Genomic DNA, 27,696 nt, shown 5'->3' on the forward strand with positions numbered 1-27,696 from the left:
ATGTCCATCATTGTGCAATCAAGAGTCCCAGAATAGTAAAGTGATCTTTGAAGGGCTAGTGGCTAAGAATTTTGGCTAAGAATTTTAGAGAACATGAAAGATACAGGATATTGGCATATATCAAGGATAAATAAAAATAAATTCACACTTCCAAATATTATAGAGGCCCAGTGCACGAAATTCGTGCACAGGTAGGGTCTGTAGGCCTGGCAGGCGATTAGGGCCAATCAGGGCCTTCTGGCTGCCGGCCGGGGCCTTCCTTCATTCCGTGCCGCCCCCTGGTGGTCAGTGCACATCATAGTGAGCGATCAGTCTCCTGGTCGAACTCCCGTGGGGACAATTTGCATATTAGGCTTTTATATATATAGATAATCTAACACTAAAGAAATATTATTTAATTAAAAGCAAACAAAGATAAAAGATAACTTAAAAAGTCAGATGCTGATTTCTGGCTGAAATGATTACAAAGATTATTAGCACTTTTTAAAAAATAGATTATCTAAAAAAGTGATAAACTCCATTTATAAGTTTAACTACTTTATCAGAAAACTACATGTACAAACTCCTATAGTTATTTGTGTGAATAAGTTCTGATGTTCTTGCTACAAGTTATTGCTTTTGATAATACCAAACTCCCTCTTAAAAATCCTCGGTGATTAGGAAACTTGCAAATTTCAAGGAATCTGAAACTTAGTTCAAACTTCTTACCTAGGAAATATTTTTAAGCTACCCTTTACTCACATTTTTGTACTTTATCGTCTTTTCTTTATATCTGCGAAGGTTATAAATAGGACTCCTCCAACAGTGCTCTGGTGTGTTCTAGAAACATCCTGTCTTACAAATTAAAGGTGTCCACAACCTTATATCCAATTTTTTTTAAATCAATTTTTAATCTGGCAGTAAAAGGTGAAGGCAATAACAACGGGAGAAAGAGGACATCCACCACTTTAGTAACTGTATTTTCGTTGTGGATATGACATTCTTAGTCTCATCTACAAAATGCAGAGATGCAAAAACATAATCACTGCTTTTAGACCCTACAGACTGGCCAGAGGAAATGGACCTCTTTCACTACCTCGCACCCTTACAGACCCACTCTACCTTGCACTTCTAGTGTCTGTCCTTCTTTTCATCTTTCTGCATGGAAAGTCCCTTCCAGTTCTCTACCTGTATAGTCACTCACCTGCCCACTTCTCACCCCTTTATTCAAGTCAGTGAATGCCCTCTGTGTGTCAGGCATTGTGGTAGGTTAACTTAATGCCCTGACCGGTTTGGCTCAGTGGATAGAGCATCGGCCTGCAGACTGAAAGGTCCCGGGTTCGATTCCAGTCAAGGGCATGTACCTTGGTTGCGGGCACATCCCCAGTGGGGGGTGTGCAGGAGGCAGCTGATCGATGTTTCTCTCCCATCGATGTTTCTAACTCTCTGTCCTTCTCCCTTCCTCTCTGTAAAAAATCAATAAAATATATTTTTAAAAAAATTAACTTAATAAATGGTACATAGTACTTCAAAGATATCTACATTTTTAACAGGTAAGTTGGCAGTAAAATTTCTTATTTGGTTAATTTTTAAAAATATATATTTTTATTCATATCAGAGAGGAAGGGAGAGAGAGAAATAGAAACATCAATGATGAGTGAGAATCATTGATCTGCTGACTCTTGCACGCCCCCTACTGGGGATCGAGCTGGCAGCCTAGGCATGTGCCCTGACTGGGAATCAAACCATGACCTCCTGGTTAATAGGTTGATGCTCAACCACTGAGCAACACCAGCCGGGCTTGGCTGTTTCTTAATGGGCTAAATTTCTTGAAATATTCCATATTTCATAGAAAAAAAAAAGTTATTTGCTATGGCATAGCAATGATTTGGCCGGTCTATTTCTTATATGCAGGCATATACAGTATATCTTTCCCCTCATTTTATGGGAAATGAACTAATGCTATGATATATTTTTATTGAAAAGCAATATAAAATAGTTTTAGAAATAAGAAGGTAATGTTTTACATTATTTCTTCTATTATGAGTTTTTTATATTTTGTGTCAGAATTTACTTCCCATAACTATTCTTGCTTTAGAACATTTTATATTGGATTGTGACATTATTAAATATCGATTAGTGTTTAATTTAGACGAGCTTAATAAACTGCTAATCTGAGAATAATGGTCTTCCCCTTGTTTTTTAGACCTTTTTTCTGAACATGCTTATTTATGTACATTGTGGAAGTCTGATCCTGTTCTTCTCTTCCAATTAGCCAACAGTTCTTTTTGTACCTCTTCTGGAAGTTCATAGAAAACTGTAGGATCAACATCAGAAGGAAAAGTAATTTTCTCAGCAGTACAATCTTGCTCTGTATTTTCTGCAAGTCCTTCATGATCAGACGCCTCAGCTGTCGGTTGCTTATGCCTATCTGTAGTGCGGTTTTTGGAGAAAAGTTGCTCACTCTGAAAATTTGGAAATGAATGAAAAACAGATACAGTGGGGTTTGTATTTGAAAAGTGGAATCCTTGAGACTTTTTAGGTCCTTGACTCATTCGTTCATCTTTTAAGCTACTGTCTAAATAATGTGAATCATCCTTTTGGCTGGACAGGTAAGAGGAACTGTTATTTAAGCCTGAGGTTCCTGGTTCACTGTTATTTAAGCCTGAGGTTCCTGGAGACGATGAGGACATCTGTTTGCTATTAGATAAATTATCTCTAGGATTTAAGGGACTATCTTGCATTTGTTTTGGAGAAAAGAAAGATAATATTCCTCTAGAGGCCTGTAATGGAGAACTCAAACTTCCTTTCCCTTGAACTTTTTCTCTAGATTTTCCAGACAGGATTTCTTCTTGAATATCTACTGGAAGCTGTTTAAAGACTTCTTGGTCAATACCCTCAGGAAGTGAGCAGAGTGGGAAATCATCACTGTTTTGATCTTTAGAAAAACTTAGTGGAGACTCCCCAGTTCTTGGACTTTCAATTCTTCCAGTTGGTAGAAAATCCCAATTTGTTTTTTTGTCTTTCGAAAAATCCTCCATTTGAGTATCTTTCATTTTCTAGAACACAAGGATAGCACAATAATTTAGATATCTCTTTAAATATTCATGTTGCTGAAGTGTGAATATACCTTATTATCTGACCAACGTGTTTCTATCCTACTCAATAAGTTCAACCCTTTGGGTCAGCTCCCAACAACTAGAGATGACTAATCCACCGCAATTAGTCACACTACTGTGTGCATCTTTACTCACTATTCCAGGAAGAGGTTTACTTCATAGATAGCACTGAGCCAGAAGGTAGGCATGCATTTAGAGACCTGGAAGGGATCTTAACAACTGTAAATTCAAACTTCCAGTTTTGTGAATAAAAGAATGATGGCCTAAAAAAGTAAGTGATTCGCCAAGGGATAGCTAAATATTTAAGTATATATGTATAAATATGTATTTATAAATATTTATATGTACGCATAGAGCATCCCTATTCTAAACTGTAACATTTAATGGAAAGGAAAAATATACACTTTCATGGTGAAAATCCAACATCATTATTAAGATACTAGAGGCCCGGTGCACAAAAATTTGTGCACTCGGGGGAGTCCCTCAACCAGGCCTGTGCCCTCTCGCAGTCTGGGACCCCTCAGGGGATGTCCACCTACTGGCTTAGGCCTGCTCCCTGGGGGATTGGGCCTAAGCTGGCAGTCAGACATCTCTCTGGCAGCCTGGGAGCCCTTGGGGGATGTCCACTTGCCAGCGGGGAGCAGGCCTAAGCTGCAGTCGAACATCCTTAGCGCTGCTGAGGAGGCAGGAGAGGTTCCCACCACCACCGCTGTACTGGCAGCCGTCAGCCTGGCTTGTGGCTGAGCAGAGCTCCCCCTGTGGGAGCGCACTGACCACCAGGGGGCAGCTCCTGCATTGAGCGTCTGCCCCTGGTGGTCAGTGTGTGTCATAGTGACCAGTCATTCCCAGTCGTTCTGCTGTTAGGGTCAATTTGCATATTACCCTTTTCTTATATAAGATAGAGGCCTGGTGCATGGGTGGGGGCTGGCTGGTTTGCCCTAAAGGGTGTCCTGGATCAGGGTGGGGGTCCCGCTGGGGTGCCTGGCCAGCCTGGGTGAGGAGCTGAGGGCCATTTTCAGACTGGCCACACCCCCTTCAGGGTGGGGGTCCCCGGTGGAGTGCCTGGCCAGCCTGGGTGAGGGGCTGAGGGCCATTTTCAGGCTGACCACACCCCCTTCATGGTGGGGGTCCCCGCTGGAGTCCCTAGCCAGCTTGGGTGAGGGGCTGATGGCTGTTTGTAGGCTGGCCACAGCCTCTTCAGGGTGGGGGTCCCCAATGGGGTGCCTGGCCAGCCTGGGTGAGGGGCTGATGGCTGTTTGCAGGCTGGCCAAGCCCCCCAGTGGGGACCCTCACCCCATGAGGGTGTGGCCCGCCTGGGTGAGGAGCTGATGGCTGTTTGCAGGCTGGCCACAGCCCCCAGCCACCCAAGCTCCCAGTGGAGGCTAGCTGGAAGCAGGTATCTGGGATTTATTTGTTTTCTATAATTGAAACTTTGTTGCCTTGAGCAGAGGCCACAGCCAGCCAGGGCAGGCAGGAAGCTTGGCTTCCTCCATCGCCGAGGCAACCAAGCCTCCTGCTTGCTCCAGCTCCGTGGCTGCTGGCGGCCATCTTGGTTGCATTTAATTTGCATATAGTCAATCTGATTGGCTGGTGGGCGTGGCTTGGGCATAGCAGAGGTGTGGTCAATTTGCATGTTTCTCTTTTATTAGATTAGATAACACTTTTCAAAAAATTAAATTTATTGGGGTGACACTGGTTAATAAGATTATATAGGTTTCAAGTGTACAATTCTATAATACATGATTTGTATTTTATATTGTGTACCCACCACCCAAAGTCAAATCTTCCTTCACCATATATTTGACCCCCTTAACCCTTTACTAGCCCTTTTATATATTCATGAAATAAAAATTTAAAAACACCTTCAATTCTAATTTGCATAGTTTTTACGTAAAATTTTTCACTTAAAATTTTAAGCACCATAAAAATGTATACACAGTCAAATATAATTTATCAACACAATAACTTCAAAATAAAAGAAGAAGAGATTCGGGCCATTGCCAGACACACACAAGGTGCTTTCACTTATATTTGCCACTCTAATACCACTGTAAATTAATTCTCATTTTACAGATTACAAAGCAAAAAGTCAGCACCTTTTAAAATTTCAGTTAATAGACGGAATAAAATTGGTCAGAGAAAAATAGTAATTTGAAGAGGGCACTAATTCATTATTTCTGTAACACTATTCTGTTCTCATTTTAAACTTATATGTAAATAAAATATTACTAAAATTATACTAACTAATAAATAAAGAAAATAATAAAAACACTTTAAGAATTGTAGACATGAACAATTTAGTAAAAGACGATTATTTTTTAAAGAAGCCCACATTTAGTAAATAGAGGTTTGCTAAAGGGCCATACACAGGGCTTTGTTTTAGTCATCTGAAAATATGACTGGCCTTTGCCTCTCTACTGCCAACCTCTTATTTCTACAATTATAAAATTAGCAGTCATATTCTATCAATATTGCTATCAGAATTCAATTTAATGTCAAAACCAAGAAAACTTAAATGCTTTAACAAACACTGAGGGGGGTGCTGGTAGCTTATGTATAAATTAACAGACAAAATAAGTTGATTTCTAGTATCTAAAAATATTTTCATATGTATGAGCTAATCATCATATTCCTGTATATTGTTATAAAATGTTTCAATACTTCCAAAACAGGGAATCTCTATAATGGTTTTCTTTTTTACCCAGTGATGCTTATGTTTTCTTCTTGATCATAATACTGTATACTTATGAGTAGCAACTGTAATATGATAGGTATTATATAAATATGTAAGTCACTCAAAAAAATATAACCCCAAAGAAACTCTAAATTATATCCGTTAAACACAAACTGAGACCTGTAATTTAATTACACAAATCCAGTAACAGTGTACTTACAAAACTGCGCTTGCCAGAGCATGAAGTTGTTGATAATGATGGTGTAAAATAATAATCAATAGTCCCTTTCTTAGTAGTATTTAGTGATTTAAGGTTGCAGAAGCACACACTTAAAAGGGTAAGATGAAATGGCATCTTCACATTCACCATGCTTCGAAAAAGTTTCATAAGTATGTCAACCATTGGCGTCATCACATCATAACTTCCTAAATAAAATGTTTAAGAAGAGAGTATCTAAACACATTATAAAATAATTAACATTAAGAGTTTAATATAATTTAAATTAAAATCCTAAATAGATATCTTTGGGACATTTTGACAGTATATATGGAAACTAGGACATCTCAACATTACTACTAAATGCCAAATGAGTAAAAGTTTCCAAAAGAGTTGAAATATGGAATATCTGATTAAGGTAGTAATGATCTCAAAAAATATCCCCCTGTGTTATGCTCTCACATCAATGTTTCTCTCTTCTCCCTTCATCTCCCTCAGAAACCAATAAACGATTCTTTAAAAAAAAACCAAAAAACACCTAAAACAAGCAGAAAGAAGAAAACAACAAAGTTGAAATAAATAAAATAGAAAGAATAAAAACAGAGAAAACAATGACAACAAAAGTTGGGTTTTAAAAAAGATCAAAATTGACAAACCTTTGCTAAAATTACAAAGGAAATAAGAGAATACATAAATTACCCAAATCAGGAATGAAAGAGGAAACTCACTACAGACTTCACAAAAATTAAAAGAATTATAAGGGGATATTAACAACTTCATGACAACAAATTAGACAACTATGATGAAATGCATATATTTCTAAAAGACACAAATTACTAAAACAGACTCAAAATAAATAGAAAATCTGGATAAACAGTTAACAAATCAAATTTCTACTTTAAGATCTTTCTACAAACAAAAGCCCAGGACCATGAATACCCAAAACAATTTAGAAAAAATTAAAGCTGGAGAACTTACACTACCTAATTTCAAGAAAGAATCAAGATAGGGTAGAACTGGTAAAAGGATAAACATATAGATCAACAGAATAAGAACATCAAGAAATACATTTCTACAACATGTTTAGTTTTTTACAAAGGTGTAATGACAGTTCACCGGGGAAAGAATAGTCTTTTCAACAAATTCTGCTGGAACAAATGAATACCTACATGCAAAAGAATGAACTCAGACCCTTACCTTATACCACACATAAAAATTACTCAAAGTGGGTCTAAGTTTAAAGCTCAAAACTTTAAAATTTCTAAAAGAAAACATAGAAATGCCTGTGACCTTTGATTTAGGCAAATAACTTTTAGATATAACACTAAAAGCACTATTCATAAAAGAAAACACAAACACAATGAAATACCACTACACAGCCTTAAGTATGACTATCATAAAAGAAACTGATAATACTAAATGTCAATGAGAATCTGAAAAAACTGGAATGCTCATACACTGTTGATGAGAATGTAAACTGTTATATCCACTTTGGAAAAAATTTAGCAGTGTCTTAGAGTTCAACTTACCATAAAACCCAGCAGTTTAACCAAAAGTATATACCCACCCAATGACTTGCCAGCATCATTTTTCATAATAGCCAAAAAAATTGGAAACAATCTAAGTGCTCAAAAAGAAGTTATCTCATGCCATATAATTACAACAGTCTTGTTTTTTCTGAACTTGGGAAGCATTCTTAACTGAGTCTTTACTTTTATAATCTATTAAACAACAACAAAGTTTTCTAGTGAAAATTTCTGATAAAGAGTTTAAATAGCTCACTAACCCCCTGTGAAAATCCTCTATCTATGGATCATATTTCTAATTCAAAATTTGTTCTCTTAAGAGTCTAATTAAATTATTAGAAAATTAGCCCATACCTGTCCCTAACTTCTGAATTATGTGGGATGGAATAGAGCACTGACGACTCTCACGGCTACAGTGCTTCTCAGATGAATAGCGACGGATTATTAATCTTATTGTATGTGGCTTCCTTCCATCTTGGCATACTCTAAAAATAAAGAGAAAGGGGAAACAGCAATTTGAAAAATATTACCTAAAGATTTAAAAAAATTGTCAAGTTAATTTATATAAAGATGACAGATTTAGTAACTAAAACAATTATACAGTTGATAAGTAGGCAGTAAGCAATAAAAATCCTTGACTAGCCCAAATAAATTATGCAAAGTCTACACACTAATGCTCTGAAATGTTAAGTATAAGGCTCTCAGGCCTCACTCAGAATTGAGTGCTATCAGAAAAAGAACAGAAATAAGGCATAATTATAACAAGCAATTTTATAATCCAAGTCCAAATTATAACCAAAAGCAAACTATTAAAATTAGCAGGAAATTAAAGAAACAAAGAATCATTCACTGACAGAAACAAATATATGAAAAGTGACAGATTTTTACACATATTTTAAAAATACAGGATCACAAAAAGAAAATAAATTAATGAGATTATTTTTGTCAAAGAGCATTCCCCAAATAGATCCAAGAGAGCCAATAATAATGTCACCAATATGTTCCACATTAAGCAATAACTTGAAATATCAATTATATATTATACTTAGGAAGTACATGTACATGCATCCTAAAGAGCGTTCCATCCAGCCCTGGCCAGGTAGCTCAGTTGGTTAGATCATCCTCCTGATACACCAAGGTTTAAGGTTTAATGCCCCATCAGGGCACATACAAGAATCAACCACTGAATACATATATAAGTGGAACAAATCAATGTTTCTCTTTATCCCCCTTCCCTTTCTCTTTAAAATCAATAAATACAAATTTTTTTTTAAAAGTTAGTGTTCCATACAAATGGTCTTGGTTTTGGATGGAACACTAAAACAAAGGTTTTAATGATATAGATAGAAAATTCACTTAAAGAATAGAAAAATCTAATTAGAGAAAATACATGTCATTAAAGAATACATTTTCCTTTTTATCTGTATGGCAATGAATTAAAAATCAAGTACAAAATAAAAATATTTTACACTGTTAAATATACTCAAATTAAGTATTTTGAATTAGAAAATTTAGATTTCTGTAATAAATAATTTTTCTCTTATCACAAAATATCTTGATTGCTGCTTTACTAAAATAATAAATATCTTAAAGTTTCTGTAAACATATTACTAATTTAAATATTTTCCAGTTAAACTTGTTCTAATAAGTCAATATGCAATTAAAACACAGTGATTTGATTCCTATAACTAATTAAGACATACTATAAAAAGGTTACATTCTAAGCAATCTTGAACTATTGCCTAGAAATTGGATTAAAAATTAGATGATTTTATACCTCTTACATATCTACATATACTCAAGAAGAAAAATACATTCACACACGATTATTTTTTGCCAGTCACTTAAAAGGTATTACACTCAATCGCTGAAATAAGGGGCCATGGTAGAGAAGAGAATGGCAAGCAGAGATAAGGATAAACGGTTAATGGTATCGCACAGGCTTACAGCACCTAGACTCATTTCTGGGTTGATTCTTCAAATAAGAGAACCTATAAAAGTTGTAATTCCTGTGATTTTTCTATGTGCGGAACTATTTCTAATGGCAGGCTGTTCATAGTAGTCTTCTATTTAGTTGAAGCAATGCAGATGACCCACTTTCACAAGCATATTCACGGGCCCAGCATGAGTCATATCACTGGAGCTGGGTCATTGGCAGCCCCACTTGCATGCAGCAAATGGTGAGCTGCACAGCTTTGCTCACAACATGAGAAGCACACTGCATGTGACAGCAAAGTTGTAGGAAATTTCACTTCATCCGTTTCTGCTACTTAGACTCACCCAAAAACCTTTTTCTCTAGTCAGTCAGTCATCCAGGCATCATTAGAGAAGCACACCTACCTATCCAAAACTGTTAGACCCGTGACACCCCCTTTTGAGAAATCAAAGAACTGAGAGGAACAGAGACAATACTCTTTTACGGAGTATTGGAATAGATATATGATGGCAAAGGAGCGTGTCAGATAGGTGCATGTCTTGTTCTGCTTATGCTAGGCAACTTGTATTCTCACAGTCCCAGTGGACACTCTTCATGTACTTACAGACCAGAAGCCTGCACACACTCACATTCACTCTCACTGCTCACACACAGCCCGTTAGCTATGCTTTTGTCTGACTCCATTTTCTTTCACACAGAGTAAGGCTAAGGAGACATAAGGGTTCTTCTGCTTTATCGTTGTTGCTCTTAATAACTACCTATCCTCACCCATTACAAATTTAGAGGTGCAGGAATTCTAGAAAAACAGATAAAACCCCTTTAGGTAACTACCAGCAGCTTTAGATCCACAATATAACCACAATGTTACTAAAAACCAATGGAACTAGATGGATTAAATTTATTTAAGAGCATCTGTTACTACCTTTGCAATAGCTTATAATGTAGAGAAATTCAGTGATAAATGATCTACTGTTATACTGATTAGTCTCCAGTTAATCTGTAAATTCCAAGGTACAACATCAAGTATTCTTTCCAGGACAGAATATACAGGATATGGCAAAATGAAAAATCACCTCTTCAAAAGATTAGCAAGTAATTCTTGGATCTTACTTTTAGCTTCGACTTCTGATGAACATTTTTTAAGTGAATCTTCTTCACTAAAGGACTACCAAAAAAGCACACATCAGGATTACTGTACACCAAACAAGCATATACAATTACCAGTGAGTAAGTCAGGTAAACCAACACAGCCTTGACTAACTTACCTCTAGTGCTTACTTTGAACCATTTAGTTCACTTTCATATTAACTTGTTTTTTTCTGCAGGTTATCATACTTCACTAGAAAAGTGCACTGGACGTCAAGAAAATTTTAAAGCTCTAGTAGCAACTCCAAGCTTTACTGTATGATTAACATTGGGCAAGTTATTTAACTTTTCTAACCTACAGTATCCTCATCTTAAAAAACAAACAAACAAACAAAAAAACTAGGGAGGGAGAGGAAGAGAGGAAAAGTTTATAAACAAACAATAGAACTACCTACCTTAAAGGTTTGTGAAAACTAAATGGGCTAATGTACATAAAGTACTTAGTAAAGTGCCTGTCACATAAAAGATAATCAATCAATATGAACTAGGTAATTAAACTTTTCTCCATCTCCTAAATCATTAGACTTCTCTAAAACCAAGACTTTTTAAAAAATTAAAATATTTTGCCTCATATATGCATTACTAGAGGCCCAGTGCACAGGTTCGTGCACCGGTGGGGTCCCTCAGCCTGGCCTGCGCCCTCTCGCAATCCGGGACCCCTCAAGGTATGTCTGACTGCTAGTTTTGGCCCAATCCCCATAGGCCGAACCCGCAATCCAACATCCCCTGAGGGATGCAGTAGTGCGCAAAGCGGCAGGCAGCTGAGGACCCCGAAGAGCCTCCCTCCGCTCATCCCAGCCCCACTGCGCCTGCAGCTGCTGCTCGGTAGAGCTGCACAGAGGCGGGAGAGGCTTGCATTGCCGCAGCTGTGCCTGCCAGCTGTGAGCCCTGCGCCTGGCACCCGTTGGTCAGCTGAGTGGCATTCCCGCTGTGGGAGCGCACTGACCACCAGGGGGCAGCTGTGTTGAGCGTCTGCCCTCTGGTGGTCAGTGCGCGTCATGACTGGTCGACCAGTCGTTTGGTCACTCAGGTTTTATATATATATAGATAGGCTATTGGCTAACTTGAGATTGAAATACTAATTCTTAGATTCAATTTAAGAATATTTATTAATATAATAAATTAGCTTCCTCACAGGAAAGGGATCATGTACTGACCTAACAAACCAGATTAGTGAAAACAGCAATAACTAGAAATCTTTCTCAAATAATGTGACAACCAGTAAGTACTCAAGTGAAATGTCATTATGCACCTGAGGTGGTCCTGAGGGTGTTACAGGGGAGTTATCTTCTCCAAAACTGAGCTTCTGGATACGCTGAGCAATGGAAATTCCTAATTCCTTTTCTAATATTTTGGATGAAAAGGTCTGAAGATCACGCACACTACTGATACCCAGTGCTTCCAGGCGTTTGGCAGTTTTATAGCCAATACCTAAACAAAAAGAAATGCATAGGGTGTTACAATAGCTTTTCTCCTTAAAATAAAGCTAATTAAAATATTATCATTCCTATAGCAAGCATATCTTTAAATTCCATAACGAATATTTTTTTTTTATATATTTTATTGATTTTTTACAGAGAAGAAGGGAGAGAGATAGAGAGCCAGAAACATCGATCAGCTGCCTCCTGCACATCTCCCACTGGGGATGTGCCCGCAACCCAGGTACATGCCCCTGACCGGAATCGAACCCGGGACCTTTCAGTCCGCAGGCCGATGCTCTATCCACTGAGCCAAACCGGTTTCGGCAAATTCCATAACGAATATTTTGCTAAGATCAAAGTTCATTAAAAATTAGATTGTTCTTCTTCTGCTCAGGGCCTGTGAGTTATATGAACCACTTTGCAAACCTAACAGCCCTAATATATTTAATATAATATAATAAATATAGAGAGAACCAATAAATTCAGTCATGATAAAATGAGATTTTTACCACCTGTTAGATACCATTGTGGAAGTTTTCAAGGATCATGGTGATTTTTCATATAAAGAAAAACTGTCATCAGAGCAATTGAAATTAGCATGTGCTTATTAGTTAATCTAACTGATTTCTATACACACACCAAATATTTATCTACAAGTCATATCTGGCAATATTTACCATCCACATATAATTAAGAGCCAGAAAACAAACAAACAAAAAATTCTCATTGGCAAAACTCCTATCATACAGTTTTTTGCAGGAAAACTCAGTCATATTTTATCACAGGAAAAATGTTCAGGCAATTTAGTACCCCTTTACTCCTCTCATTTAAATAAAATTAATTCTTCAGTTATCTGGTATCCTTGAACAGTAAAAGAAGTAAATCAAAAGCAATGGTGGTGTAGAGGATATTATTAAAGTGGAGTGACAGATATTTTCAAAGCTGAAATAAAAGAGAATGGGCAAGTTGGCAATATGGAAGAAAAGAGAATGCCTGTTTAAAATAAATACAAGAATTCAAAGAGTAAAGCCGAGTAATAGTGTTAAGTATCAGTATACAATCCTCAATGTATTACAACCTGACATAGTAATTGTTCTTCAAAACACAGATTCAGATTCATCCAAAAAGTTAACAATTGTAATACTTAAGGCAAGGCAGTGAGTAACACATTTTGGAATCACATAAACACAGGTTAAATATGTGAAGAAATCTAAAGATTAAGTTTCAGTTGTCTTAGAAATTCACTTCCATAGAATTCTATTATAACATCTTTGTCCCCAGCAATGACACAGAAATGAAATTTAACATACCCATTATTGATGGTCTATGAAAACCTAAATATTTGATCTTCAAGGGTACAAACTTGCCCCAAGACCTGAATAGATCACCGAACCCTTCAAAAAATCAATTTCCTCATCTTTAAAATAAAAACTTTGCTTAAGTCTTTGGAAGGTCCCTTGTAGTCTAACATCTTATATACTAGTAACCCGGTGCACAGATTTGTGCACATTGAAAGGAAATTAAATAGAATATTTTAACATCACTATTCGCCCTTTCTCTATAATAGAAGTGTCAACCAAATTCACAATCGACAATGACAGATTGAAACACGTGTGCGATTGGTGCCAATGAGAGCTTTATATATATCACACATGCGTGAGTCAACTTAGCCTTTTATATATATAGAACAAACTTGCTTAATTAAACTTTTTCCAGCCCAGTAAAGCACCCCAACTTCTCTTTCAGGTAATTGTCAGCAACACAGCAGTAAATATCAACACGAAGCAGATTATTGTATATCACGCAGGTGGAACAAAAGGTAAAATATTTAACAGTAGCAGTGTTTGACTATATTCTGCACAGTGAGAAAACCTGAAGTCATTTTTAAGTTCCACCATTTTCTTCTTTTCAGTCAGGTCAAGTTTCTAAACTTTCTAAATCTCCGTTTTCCAGCTAATGAAAATAGGATTCCACTGAGTCTCCTATCTACCTACTCCAGGACTTCTGTGAGAATCAAATGAGATGAGGCACGTGAAAACGCTTCATAAACATTTGGTTAAATTGTAAAATGTTTGTACCTGGCTATAAAGCAAGTTGGGTTCCTGGGCTGAAAAAACTCCAAGGAGTCTAGTCGCTAGGGAGAGGAAACTGGGTGTTGCTACGTGATGTCATTACCCGACCGTTTCTGGGCTGGGGTGGGCTGTGGGCCACATTTTGCACCATGGGGTCTTGGCAGCGTTGGCTGCGATTTGGTGGGGTGTCACTCCAGGATGGTGGTGGGGCCTGTGTCCTACATGGGGGAAGCTGAGTGTTTGTCTGTCAGTGCCAGGTCCGTGGTGCCATTTAATTTTAAGCGGCCAGTGCGCGTCATGGCAGCTCCTGCATTGAGTGTCTGCCCCCTGGTGGTCAGTGCATGTCATAGCTACCAGTCGGATGGATGGACACTTAGCCTTTTATATATATTGATATTCCTCACATAGAGTTAGTAAAAGACCTCTTTAGATGCAATGTACAGTATAAGATTATGAACCAGGGATTGGAAATAAAGGACTATACACTTCCAGGTTATAGCTTTCATGATCATATTCAAACTATACAAAAGTAGGTGAAACTAGAAAAGTACTTTTATATATTTCCCAATACAGATGTCCTCCAAAGAACATTAGCTTGTTTGGTTTTCTCCAAGAGTCAAGTACATAGGCTCTAAGAATTAACTACATGTTACCTAATAATAGACAAACATGTAAATTGACCGTCCCTCCACCACACGCACCAGGCAATCAGGAAAGTATGCAAATTAACCCAACAAAGATGGCAGTTAATTTGCATATGTAGGCACGAAGCGGCAGAGTGAAGACTGAAGGCTCCGGCCAGAGCGAAGGCCTGGGTCCCAGATGCCGGAGGAAAATTGGTGCCGGCAGCCAGGGGAAAGGAAGGCCTATTACATGAATCTCTTCGTGCAACGGGCCTCTAGTATATATATAATTTTTAAAAAAAATACAATAAAATATATACTTTTCAAATATATGTGTCTTACCAGGCATTTCCTTTATGTGTTTCAAACTATGAATGAGATCTTGAGAACTTTCAGGTAGTAAGACTGTTTGTTGATTTGGTTTAAAGATGCCAGAAACTAATTTTGCCAGTAATTTATTGGAAGCTACTCCAGCACAGCCAGTGAGACCCAGCTGATTGTACATGGCTTCCCGCATCTCTGCCGCAATCTGAGATCCAACAAGTAGTTTGATGTGCAAGACATCATGCAGGTTTATAGCTATAAAAATAGCCAATGTCATTAAAAAAACCACAAAACAATTTAATTTCCCTTTTTACGAATGAGTTTTATTTACAAATGAGGGTTTATTTAACCTAAATTCAATGTCCCACCACCACCATACTGCCACCCACTTAACTAATCTGCTTTGTTCTTCACTGGAATTCTGTTAAGTAAGTAAATACAGGGAGTGAACTCCAAGGGCCTGTGATAGAGAATGCACAGACGTGCTTAATAATGCACAGACATGCTTAATGATGAACAGATTATAAAAATTCATCTCTCATGAAAAATTCCTACTGACATCAGTAGAACTTTTACATTCCTGTTTACCTGTAAGTAAGCATAAAAGTATTGCATAAATAAGACAGTCAACATTACAGTTTTAAAGAACTGAATCTAAACTTTATGTACTGGCTGTATGAAAAACAATTTTAGATCTGTCCATATTTAAGAGATTTCTTATGAAAAGTGCAGGGAAATTATCTAGAAACAAATTTTCTTAGGTGTGAAAATGGTCTTACAATTATATGAGACAATCCTTATCCTCAAGAGTACTTACAAATGAAGTGTTATATTGCAATTTACTTTCAAATGGCTCGTCAATCAGTCAACCAGTCAATAAAGAGCAAGATAAAGCAAATGTGAAAAATGCTAACAGTAGTTGTATGGACAAGGAGTGTACAATGAGTGTTCTCATTGTATTATATTCTGTCAATTTTTCTGGGCAGAAAAAATTTTAACAAAAATTGTGGGGAATAGGAAGAATTCATGAAGAATTAGACATTTCCTTTTTAGGTTATAAAACCTGGCTCTCTGTATTATGTTCCAACCAATGAAGTCTGAGTTTGCTCTAAGAATTACATAGAAACCTATTTGGAACCTTCTTGCTACTTAGTCTTTGTAAGTGACAAGAGACCACAGGTATAAAAGATGGAAAAGCTTCATGTCGTCTTCTAGAAGAGAATTGTAGCTCTCCCCCTTTTCTTTAATATCAGGGAGGTGGAGAACTAGATGGGAGATTGATCCCCAGCTCTCAAAACACAGGGATAAGAGGAAGCACATGCTGAAACCTAGGAGCAAGATGGTTTCTTACCAGGGCAAGTCTTACACAAAGCAGAGTAGCTTGTCTTCCATTGGTATAATGTGGAAGTCACCAGCAGAGTTGCATATGTTCAAAGTCTAATTAAAGAGTCACTAGAGCTCGGTGAGGGAGCCCGCCTTCCCTGCCCAGCTTTCAGCCAGGGCTCCTGGTCCCTCCGAGGGGCTGTGGGCCCCGGACACGGGCCTCCCCGCCTGGGCTCTCATAAAAAAAAAAAGTCACTAGAGATATTGCAGCTGATTTTCAAATGCAAATGTCTCTGGAAATACCATCAGCCATTAATACTTTAATCTGAGAAGGAAATGAACCATCCTGCTTTCATGCTAACAGTTGGCAAAGGTTATCTGAACTAATGAACTAGAAGCTTGCAAAAGATGGCAGGTAGGCCTGGACGAGCTTCCACAAGGGTTAGCTCAGGGGACAACATGAGGGTTTTGGTGCCTTGGGGGACTAGAAGCAAGAGGGGACAAAATCAAATTTATTCGGTCTACCTCAAAATCTTGCTTAAAGATCGTTTTAAGAGAATAAAAAGTTATTCTAAAAAGTATATTATCAAGCCAACTCCTGTAACTTAAGAGGTATGAAAGTTAAAAATGATAATGCATGGACCATGTCAGAGAAATGAAAAGTGCACAGAGCATTGAGCTACATGAGCAACACCTAATTTTAGCCATCTTAGATTACTGAAATATGGCTATACCTCCAACAAAAGCCATAACATTTTCAGAAAGTCAATTAACTTAACTCACAGAATATTAAGCCGAAGAACATATAGGCATAACCCACAGACACAGACAACAATAAGGTGATGGCCAGAGGGATGGGAGGGGCTGAGGGATGGATGGAGGTAGGCAAAGGGGGGGGGGTAATGGGGACATCTATAATAGTATCAACTATAAAAAATACAAAAAACAAAATACTAAATAGGATAAATAAGAAACCACTTACCCTGATTATTGTATACATGACCTGACACAGTCAGTGCTGAAAGGTCATCACTTGGAAGCTGCTGTAGTCTCTTCTCAACCATTTCTGTTAGATCCACAAAATTTTCATCAAATCCAAGTCTCTCAACAACTGGACTAAATTCTTCCAACAACTCTAAATTTAAATAATATTGGAACACAGATGTAACAAGTTATAACTATAATAAATTTATCTATATTATGCTTACCTCAAATATGTTAAAAGTTTTACATATATTCACAGTTCCACAATATCTATATAGTAAAAGCCTAAGTGACTGTTACGGCGGAACAACCGAACGACCAGTCGCTATGATGTGCACTGACCACCAGGGGGCAGACGCTCAATGCAGGAGCTGCCCCCTCGTGGTCAGTGTATTCCCACAGGGGGAGTGCTGCTCAGCCAGAAGCCGGGCTCACTGCTGGTGAGCGCAGTGCCGGTGGCAGGAGCCTCTCGCGCCTCTGCGGCAGCCCTAAGGAGCAGCAAGTCAAGAGGTAAGGAGCAGCAAGCAAGCAGGCAATAAGGAGCGAGGGGTCCCAGACTGCGGACTGCAAGAGGGTGCAGGCTGGGCTGAGGGGACCCCTCCCCCACCCCACTGCATGAATTTCGTACACCAGGCCTCTAGTATTTAATTAAATCCTGTTAACTGGGATTTAAAAAATATATATTTTATTGATTTTTTTACAGAGGGGAAGGGAGAAGGAGAGGGAGTTAGAAACATCGATGAGAGAGAAACATCGATTCAGTTGCTTCTTGCACACTCCCTACTAGGGATGTGCCCACAACCAAGGTACATGCCCTTGACTGGAATCAAACCTGGGACCCTTAAGTCCGCAGGCTGACTCTCCATCCATTAAGCCAAACCAGACAGGGCAAGGGATTTGTTTTTTTCTGTATCACATTTTTAATAAAGACTATATATTTCTAACAAATAAATCCAAAAATGATATTCCCTGGGTAGATACTCATAGCAGATTTAGTGCAATCTCCTATACTTATAGTTACTATATTCTACATTAAACATCAATGGTTATAATCAATTATGATATTGAAGCAGTGGGTCAAAGAATAAATTATAGTCTGCCTAGAAAAGCAAAAACAATAATATATTCTAGCTATATTTTCCACAGGAGTTTCTAAAGCCAAAACAAAAAATTATAATTTCCAATTATTACTGAGACCAAAAGAAAACTCACTTGACTTTCCAAATACACCACAATGCAACATTTTATTTTCTTTTAATTTTTATTTATTTTTAAATATATTTTATTGATTTTTTACAGAGAGGAAGGGAGAGGGATAGAGAGTTAGAAATATCGATGAGAGAGAAACATCGATCAGCTGCCTCCTGCACACCCCCTCCTGGGGATGTGCCTGCAACCAAGGTACATGCCCTTGACCGGAATCGAACCTGGGACCCTTCAGTCCGCAGGCTGACGCTCTATCCACTGAGCCAAACCGGTTAGGGCACAATGCAACATTTTAATTAGCCATTCCCCAACTTATTCCTTAAGGGCAGAGATGGACCATAATTTACATGTATTTGAATGTCTAGCACCTAGAAAAAACCTAGTCCTTAAGTCAAATGTTTACTAAACTGAACTGAACCAAGATTTAATATAAATTCAAAAGGATGATCAATTCTCATTTTTAGGATTAAGATTAATAACAACTTAGAAATCATTGAGAAGAAATTTCATTTCTCTCTGTATTACCTATTGATACCAGCTGGATAGCAGAAAACATTTACTATTTTTTTCATCTCTGAGGCAAATCTTTACAATTTAAGAATATCTAACACTCTCATACCTACTAACAATATGTTGGGACAAACTCATGTGCTACATATAGCAGTATTCAAAATTTTAAATGCAAATTACCTCTGACCCAGCACTCAACTTACTCTTACCTTATAGATACCCCATAAAATTATGCCAAAATTTCCATATGAAAATGTCTACTGAAGCATATATTAGTAGGAGCAAAAAGTTGGTAACAGCTTAATAATCCATCACTGTTGGGAAAACCATAAAATTGATCATTCAGAACAAGACTTTTAAAAATATATATATATTTTTATTGATTTCAGAGAGGGTGAGAGGGAGAGGGAAATAGAAACATCAATGATGAGAATCATTAATCGACTGCCTCCTGCACGCCCCCTACTGGATATCGAGCCTGCAACCCGGGCATGTGCCCCCAACTGGAATTGAACCCGGGACCCTTCATTCCACAGGCCAACGCTCTATCCACTGAGCCAAACTGGCTAGGGCAAGAACAAGACGTTTTTTAATACAAAGAGCTGCTATTAATAATTATGCAGAGACATTAGGCATAAAGTGGGACATACTGTCTTCAGATCACTAGAGGACTGGTTAAATAATATGAAACCAAATTCAATGGAATACTGCAGTCGTTAAAAAGAGTGAGGAGGAGCTATATGAATGGCATGAAAGATCACCAAGAACAAAGGCAAGATGGACAACTCTCTGTATCTTACAATTTCTTCTGTAAATACTAAAAATCAACTTCTTAATATTCAGACACACACTTTTGTATAGATGCACAAGTGCTACTTGGGGAATATAGTCTTGTCTTTTCTGCATGGCTGTCCTTCCTTCCCCCTTCCTCCCATTTTAGCACTGCCTCTTCCACTCCAGAAGGTGACTATTAAAAACTTAGTCCTAGCTGGTTTGGCTCAGTGGATAGAGCATTGGCTTGCTGACTGAAGGGTCCTGGGTTCAATTCCAGTCAAGGGCACATGCCTGGGATGCGGGCTCAATCCCCAGTAGGGGGGCATGCAGGAGGCAGTCGATCAATGATTCTCTCCCATCACTGATATTTCTCTCTCTCTCTCCCTCTCCCTTCCTCTCTGAAATCAATAAAAATATACATATTTTTAAAAAGTTAAAAAGAAACTTAGTATATACCCTCTCATATTTATCTTCCTGTTCATAAATACATATGTACACACATATGTGGGGGAGGGGTTTGTGCTGTTGTTTTATACAAATGAATGTTATACACGTTTTGCATGTTAACTTTTGCCTACTCAACAAGGTATGTATTTATGAGTCAAACATACAGCCCCATGCATTTTCTTTTTAAAAAATATATTTTGTTGGTTATATCACTGGGTTAAAGAATATAATATGTAACTTTAATTTTCTATATTGCTTTTTCATAAAGGCTGTAATACTTTGTTTCTACTTTTTCTCACATCTTTATTTATTTATTTTTTTGCAAGTATGATGGGTATAAAATCATATCTTACTAATTCAAATTTCCGTAGCCAATAATGAATTTGAGCATTCCTTTTTTCCAGGTAATTATTGGACATATATTTGCCCTTTTTGTCAGTTGGCTATTAACATTTTTTGTCAATTTTCTTGAGCATTTTTGTTAGTTTGTTAGCACTTTTATTTATTTATTTATTTAAATATATATTTTATTGATTTTTTACAGAGAGGAAGGGAGAGGGATAGAGAGTCAGAAACATCGATGAGATAGAAATATTGATCAGCCTCGTACTGGAGATGTGCCTGAAATCAAGGTACATGCCCTTGACCGGAATTGAACCTGGGACCTTTCTGTCTGCACGCCTACGCTCTATCCACTGAGCCAAACTGGTTAGGGCTTGTTAGCACTTTTAGTTATCATATTTAACCCTTTCATCTGAAAACTGCTACAAATACTAAACAAACAAACACAAACAGGAGCAAAAATATAAATAAATATAAAGCTAGTTTTTAATTATGTTAAACATTGCAGAAGCCTCTCCCAATTAACATTAATGCATTAACCTATAGCATATCTCTCATAATTAATTTAAATTAAAAATTAAAATATTTGGTCCTGGCTGCAGTGGCTCAGTGGTTGTGTGTTGACCTATGAATCAGGAGGTCACAGTTCAATTCCCAGTCTGGGCACATGCCCGGGTTGTGGCTCGATCCCCAGTAGGAGGTGTGCAGGAGGCAGCCAATCAATGATTCTCATTATTGATGTTTCTATCTCTCCCTCTCTGAAATCAATAGAAATATGTTTTTAAATTAAAATATTTGGCTTTCTTTAGTATATCTTCCCATTTCTTCACTGTTAAATACTGTTTTACATTTCTTATATTTACATGACACCATTCATGAAAGACTTCAAACTTCTTTTAACTTTATATTTTTGGTCAACATTATTTACATAAAGTCATCCTCATAAATATTTCAAAAAGCGGGCAAGACCTAAAATAAAGTTATTAGCAAAAAGGAACTGACTTATGGCAATTTACACTTATTAAAAGACTAGAGGCCCGATGCACGAAATTTGTGCAAGAGTAGGCCTTCACAGCCCCGGCTGCCTCGGCCCTCACAGCCCTGGCTTCTAGACAGTTGTTCTGCTGTTCGGCTGTTCGGTCGATTTGCATATTACCCTTTTATTATTATAGAAGATTCATGTAATGAACAGGCCTCCATTGTAAAAATTAATGCTAAAATAACATTGCCTATAATCTGTACCTGTCACCTTGTATGATATCTCTCTGTAACGCGTCAGGTCTTCTCCATTAACTAACACCAGCTGTGGACACTTTTCTTTGGCATCTCTAACATTCATAAGTTTCTTTACTCCAAGTTCCCTAGCTTCATAGTTGCAGGTAACCACCAAGTATTTTTGCTGAACACCTATAAAAATAAATATTTATGAGAAAACAGAGAATTAAAAAAAATCTTAAAATATAATTTACTCATTCCATCTTATAATTGTAATTTGCAAGGCAATCTGTTTTGATAAAAATAAAAAGCTCTAGCCCAGCCGGTGTGGCTCAGTGGTTAAGCATCAACCTATGAACCAGGTAGCAGTTTGATTCCTGGTCAGGGCACAAGCCCAAATTGCAGGCTCGATCCCCAATGGGGGTGTGCAGGAGGCAGCCAATCAATGTTTCTCTCTCATTGATGTTTCATTCTCTCTCCCTCTCGCTTCCTCTCTCAAATCAATAAAAATATATTTAAAATAAAAAGCTGTATCTTGGTTTAAAAATACAGCATCAACGTTCTATAAGTAAAATTTAACAGAAATTTACCACACATCAATACATTCTATGGAGTCTTCAGCAAAAAATACAAATAAAATCAGTACGGAATTTTTTTCAGGCAATACAAAACCAGAATAATTTATACTGAATTAACTCTATACAACTCTAGACCATGATTTACCAAAAAATAAAGCAAATGAAAAATAACAGTACAATTACTGGTGGCTGCTAGAAAAACTCACTTTTCTGAGTAACTGTCCAATGAATATAAAGCAAAATTCTGTTAACAAGTGCTAACCTACAGCAATTATCAGGGATCTCCCCCAATACATGTTCTAATTATTGAACTATTCTTGCTAGCCACCTACAGAAAAGATTCCACAGTGAGGGGGCATTCTGAGCCCCCTCCTTATCAAAAATGATTAAATCATCATCCACAGCACGTATAGAAATTCTAGTTTACTGAATCTTAGTGGCTTAAGATTACTAAAACTCTACTTTTTCTTTTACGCAAATTGACTACGTGTTTACCACCGTAAAAACAATGTTCACCTAAAACATGGTAAACACAAATATGTAGAAAATAAAATGACTGTGTCAAATTCACCATTTATTAAATGAGGTTTATAGCCGAGACCGGTTTGGCTCGGTGGATAGAGCGTCGGCCTGCGGACTGAAGGGTCCCAGGTTCGATTCCGGTCAAGGGCATATGCCTGGGTTGCGGGCACATCCCCAGTGGGAGATGTGCAGGAGGCGGCTGATCGATGTTTCTCTCTCATCGATGTTTCTAACTCTCTATCTCTCTCCCTTCCTCTCTGTAAAAAATCAATAAAATATATTTAAAAAAAATAAATAAATGAGGTTTATAAAGTTTACACCCGGTAGTGAAGCCAAGATTCTGTCCATAAAGCACCTTAAGAACTGCTTCCAAATCTTTCTAATGTGGTTAATAAATCAGAATACAATAAACATAATAAACGAGTGCTAATCCTCTTAGACAATAAAAACATTATCGACATGCATCATTACCTAAGGGTTTGCCCTTTAGTTCCGGATTTGAGATCATTTCTACTTGTGCATAAAAGCAGTCCAGGTCCACGTGTACTATGACTCTGGATGCAGAACTTCCTGCTGGCACCGCCCGATCATGAACTGATCAAACAAATGCAAAGAAACACAAACATAATATTCAGGCTGCTTATCATCTCTGAGCAACTGGCAGTTCCTCACAACATGGTGACTGAGGGGGAAAAAAGGATGCAGAGTGATTTTAAAAGTCCTTTCCGGGATTTATTACATCTGTCAAAACATCTAAAAATCACAGACATGAGAGCAACTCCATCTACAGTAGGGTCTGCAGCCCTGTTTACTTAGCATTTCTGTGTGCACTGTGTTTTTCTCAAGAAGTAATAATTTTTAAGGGGGGGGGGACGGGTAAAAACTTGATTAATATGGAAGATGCAAGAGGTAATCCTCTCACTTGGGAGTTGATAGTAAAATTCGGGATAAATCGGAAGGGGCAGAAAAGTTTAAACACTGATTTCAACCAACTTAATTATTCTAAGTGGCATGTCCTTACATTAAAAAAAAATCAGAAATACAAAACTGCATTAGATCATGCATGGGGTCCAGTCCAATGGACTATATTTGGCTCCCATAAGAGAAGGACTGAGATTCAGTGCTGAATCGCCAGTGCCTGGCATATAATAGAAGACCAATAAACGCTCGCTAAATTGAAAGAATGCGTAAATATCTCTTGGATTTTAAAAAAATAGCCCATGTCATGGGGGAATGGGGAGGTGGGGATGGAGACATGGGGAAGATGAGACGCCAGCTGTTAACATCAGCTGAAAAATAAGGCAGGTTAGAGGCGATGTGATATCTGGTTTGGATCCTGGGACAGAAAAAAAAATTATAGTGAGAGAAAACCTGGTAAAACGTAAATACAGCTTGTACTTCAGTGGACAGTATTATGCCAATATGAATGTCTTAGTTTTGACAAATGTACCCATGGCGAGGTAAGATAGTAACATTAGGGAAAACTATTTCTCCAACTTCTGCAAATCTAAAATTATTCCAAAATTTTAAAATTTAATTTAAAAAATAAAATAAAAGAGCAGGAAGGAGAGCCCGGGGTTGGGCGATGCCAGGTAGATCCGAGGCTGGACGTGGGTCACCAGAGAGGCGGCCACCGCACACGTGCCTCGTGCTGGGTTCCCAGCCCAGCCCCTCCTTCCAGGACCCCAGCCCCGACGACTGGGGGACAGGGTCCCCCTCCTGCCACTTCCAGCAGCCCGGGAGCCCCTCCGGCTCTCAGGGGGCCTCGCAGGGACCCTACACACACACCCTCAGCGTCTACGAGCTGAAGCCACCCGTCTCGGGTCTCAAAACACCAGGCAGCAGGCAGCCGCCCTCGTGGCAGCGCCAGGAGCCACGCGGGGCGGGACGGTCACACCCCAACGGCCGCCGCCACCGCCCCGGGCGTCCGCCCGCCCCGCCCTGCTCCTCGGGCCCGGGCGCACCCGGCGAGCCGACCCGACACCCCCGCCTCCGCGCCCTTCCATGGCCCGAACCGCGTCCTCTTCCTCGTCGCGGGCGCCTTCCGCCTCGGGCCCCGCCCCCAGCTCCTCCCTCCCGCGGCGGCCAATCGTAGCGCAGCTTCTGGCCGCTTCCGCCCGGTCTCTAGGGAAACCAGGGGCCCGCCCCCAGCCGCCGCAGCCCTGGCGCCTGCGTGGTCTGGGCCGACTGGCCAGTTGCCCGGATGGACGCGCGGTGTGGGAATCGTGTGGATCCACGTGCGGAGGTTTCCTACCGCCCTGGGGAGGCCGGAAGGGAGGAGTTGCGATCCAAACTGCTCATTTCTTTCTTGAGGTCATGGGTGTTAGTGCCCTTTATCTTCACCCAGAGGCCGGCCAGTTCTGCGGGTCCATTGTTAGGAGCATCGCTACCATATAGGCCAGCGGTTCTCAACCTGTGGGTCGCGACCCCTTTGGGGGTCGAAAGACCCTTTCACAGGGATCGCCTAAGACCATCGGAAAACACATAGATAATTACATATTGTGTTTGGGATTAATCACTATGCTTTCATTATGTTAAATTTGTAACAATGAAAATACATCCTGCATATCAGATACTTACATGACGATTCATAGCAGTAGCAAAAATTACAGTTATGAAGTAGCCACGAAAATAATTTTATGGTTGGGGGTCACCACAACATGAGGAACTGTATTAAAGGGTCGCGGCATTAGGAAGGTTGAGAACCACTGATATAGACACTGAACGATTTATGGTGATGGGGGGTGGGGGAAAAGGGGGAAAATGATGGCAAGAGCAAAGGCGGCCATATAAACGAATATGATTAGCAAGTATGTGAAAGTTTATTGGCGTTTTGTTTGTTGTTTGATTCAAAGAGACTACCAGAATTGGAACCCCTGGAATTTTAAATCTAAACTGAATAGGGGAATGTGGAGAACGTGCGTGATACTAAAGTCCTAGCTCAGCACCTTGTTGGGTGCCTTTGGGCAGGTTATGTAACTCCTCTGCGCCTCCGTTTATCTGCTGTAAATAAATAAAAATCCTGGCCTGGCCCGTGGCTCACTTGGTTGGAGCATCTTCCCCTGCACCAAGAAGGTTCAGGTTCCATTCTTGGTCAAGGCACCTGCCTAGATCTCGGGTTCCATCTCCTGGGGGGGGGGGGCACCCAATCATGGTTCTCTCCCCACATTGATGTCTCTCTCTCCCCCTCACCCTCTCTCCCTCTCTAAAATCATTAAACATATCCTTGGGTGAGATTTTCAAAATTATTACAAATAACGTTCTGAGATTAAATGAAAACTAACATATATCTTAATATTTCCACGTATATCACCTGCCTTCTGTTAAGATGTCTTGTGTGCCTGTGTATGTGTGCGTTTCTTCCAAAAGAGGAAATTTGGAAATTGCTGTGTGCGTGTGTGTGTGTGTGTGTGTGTGTACACATATATACATACATTCAAACACGTTGTTCTTTTCACAGGATCTGCTCTTACAAATAGGATGTGAGAACCTTGAGGACACCTTTAAAGGACATGTTGATGAATCCATAAAGGAGAAGAAATAACAGGCAGAGCCCGACTCAGTGGTTCGGAGACCAAGTCTTCCTCTTAGACATCTGGACCAGTTCCCTGAAGGTCTCCATTGTAGGATCTAAGGGACTGATGTAAAACCCCACTGTTTTTTTTTTGTGAACGCTGTTTGATAAGTCCAGGTAAAGAGCTTTTGAATTAAGCGCCTCCTTGGCCACTAAGTGCTTTCAAGGTCCATACTGTAGAAACAGAGTGTTGTTTTTTCTATCCTCATGTCAGATGACCCAAACCATGGAAATACCATGCAGATAAACTGCTCCTCTAGAAGAGTCCTACGCTTCCTACACTCAACTTCAGAAAAAGTGAGTCAGCATGAAAAAAAACAACACACGTAATAAAGCCATCTTTCGTTAGTTTCATTTATTTTCCTGTCAAGTGTCAAATTGAAGGGTGGCTTTTCACTTAGTAGAATAATAGACAACCCTAGGGGAGGGAGCAGGGCCGGCTTGATGAGTGTGCAACCTGAGCAGGAACACAGAGCCCCATGCTGAGACGGGCCCCACACTTGGTTTAATATTCTGCCATTGTCATCTTGAAATGGTTAATATTTGAAAAAGGGAGCCCGCATTTCCGTTTTGCACTGGACCTTACAAATTATTTAGCCAGTGCTGGGAACAGAGAGAAGCGGCATAGAAAACGACACTTATAAAACACCGCACGTCAGGTACAAGGCTCAGAGCTTAAAACAATTATTTCATTCAATATGCCGCAGAGGGTAGGGATCATCATTCTCATTTTACCGAAGATAAAATAGGCCAGCAGACACTAAGCTGCTTAACTCGAGGTTATGCATCTAGTCACGGCAGATCCACTTTTCAGTTTTCCATGGAAGAGAATTCATTAGTTATGTTTCTCCTTTGAAGGAAATCTTTCCCTCTGCCCATTTTTGTTGGTGCTTCGAACACCAGATAACCTGGAATAGTGAGAGTAAACATTCCTCAAATATATTAAGAAGCATCAAAGACTCCGAGGAGCTAATATGTGTTGTTTTGTTGTGAGTTAGGGGAAGTAGGGGACTTTTTGGTTTGTTTATTTTTTAAATGCTATAACCTTCCCTCCCCAGTTTAATCAATAGGCTCTAAACTAAGATAATTTCAGGCAATAAATATGCTAAGGCTGGAAAATAATTGTATATTTAAGTGCAAAATCAAATGCCAGGCAGAATAAATGAAAGGTTTGCTTGAAACAA

General features: G+C 38.9%; 1 protein-coding gene across 1 annotated transcript; it reads right to left on the reverse strand.

Annotated features, from left to right (window-relative positions):
• Positions 1–1,936: 1,936 nt before the first annotated feature.
• Positions 1,937–24,945, reverse strand: POLI (DNA polymerase iota). The gene is made up of 10 exons (XM_023764518.1): positions 24,903–24,945; positions 23,410–23,532; positions 21,866–22,030; positions 17,343–17,495; positions 15,056–15,292; positions 11,850–12,028; positions 10,525–10,616; positions 7,870–8,000; positions 5,993–6,198; positions 1,937–3,038 (listed from the first exon to the last, which is right to left on the reverse strand). The coding sequence occupies exons 2-10, from the start codon at positions 23,444–23,446 to the stop codon at positions 2,205–2,207; spliced, it is 2,034 nt and encodes a 677-aa protein (XP_023620286.1). The 5' UTR covers positions 23,447–23,532; positions 24,903–24,945; the 3' UTR covers positions 1,937–2,204.
• Between the last annotated feature and the right edge of the window lie 2,751 nt (positions 24,946–27,696).

The sequence above is a fragment of the Myotis lucifugus genome, unplaced genomic scaffold (assembly GCF_000147115.1).
Source record: "Myotis lucifugus unplaced genomic scaffold, Myoluc2.0 scaffold_334, whole genome shotgun sequence".
Lineage (NCBI taxonomy): Eukaryota > Metazoa > Chordata > Mammalia > Chiroptera > Vespertilionidae > Myotis > Myotis lucifugus.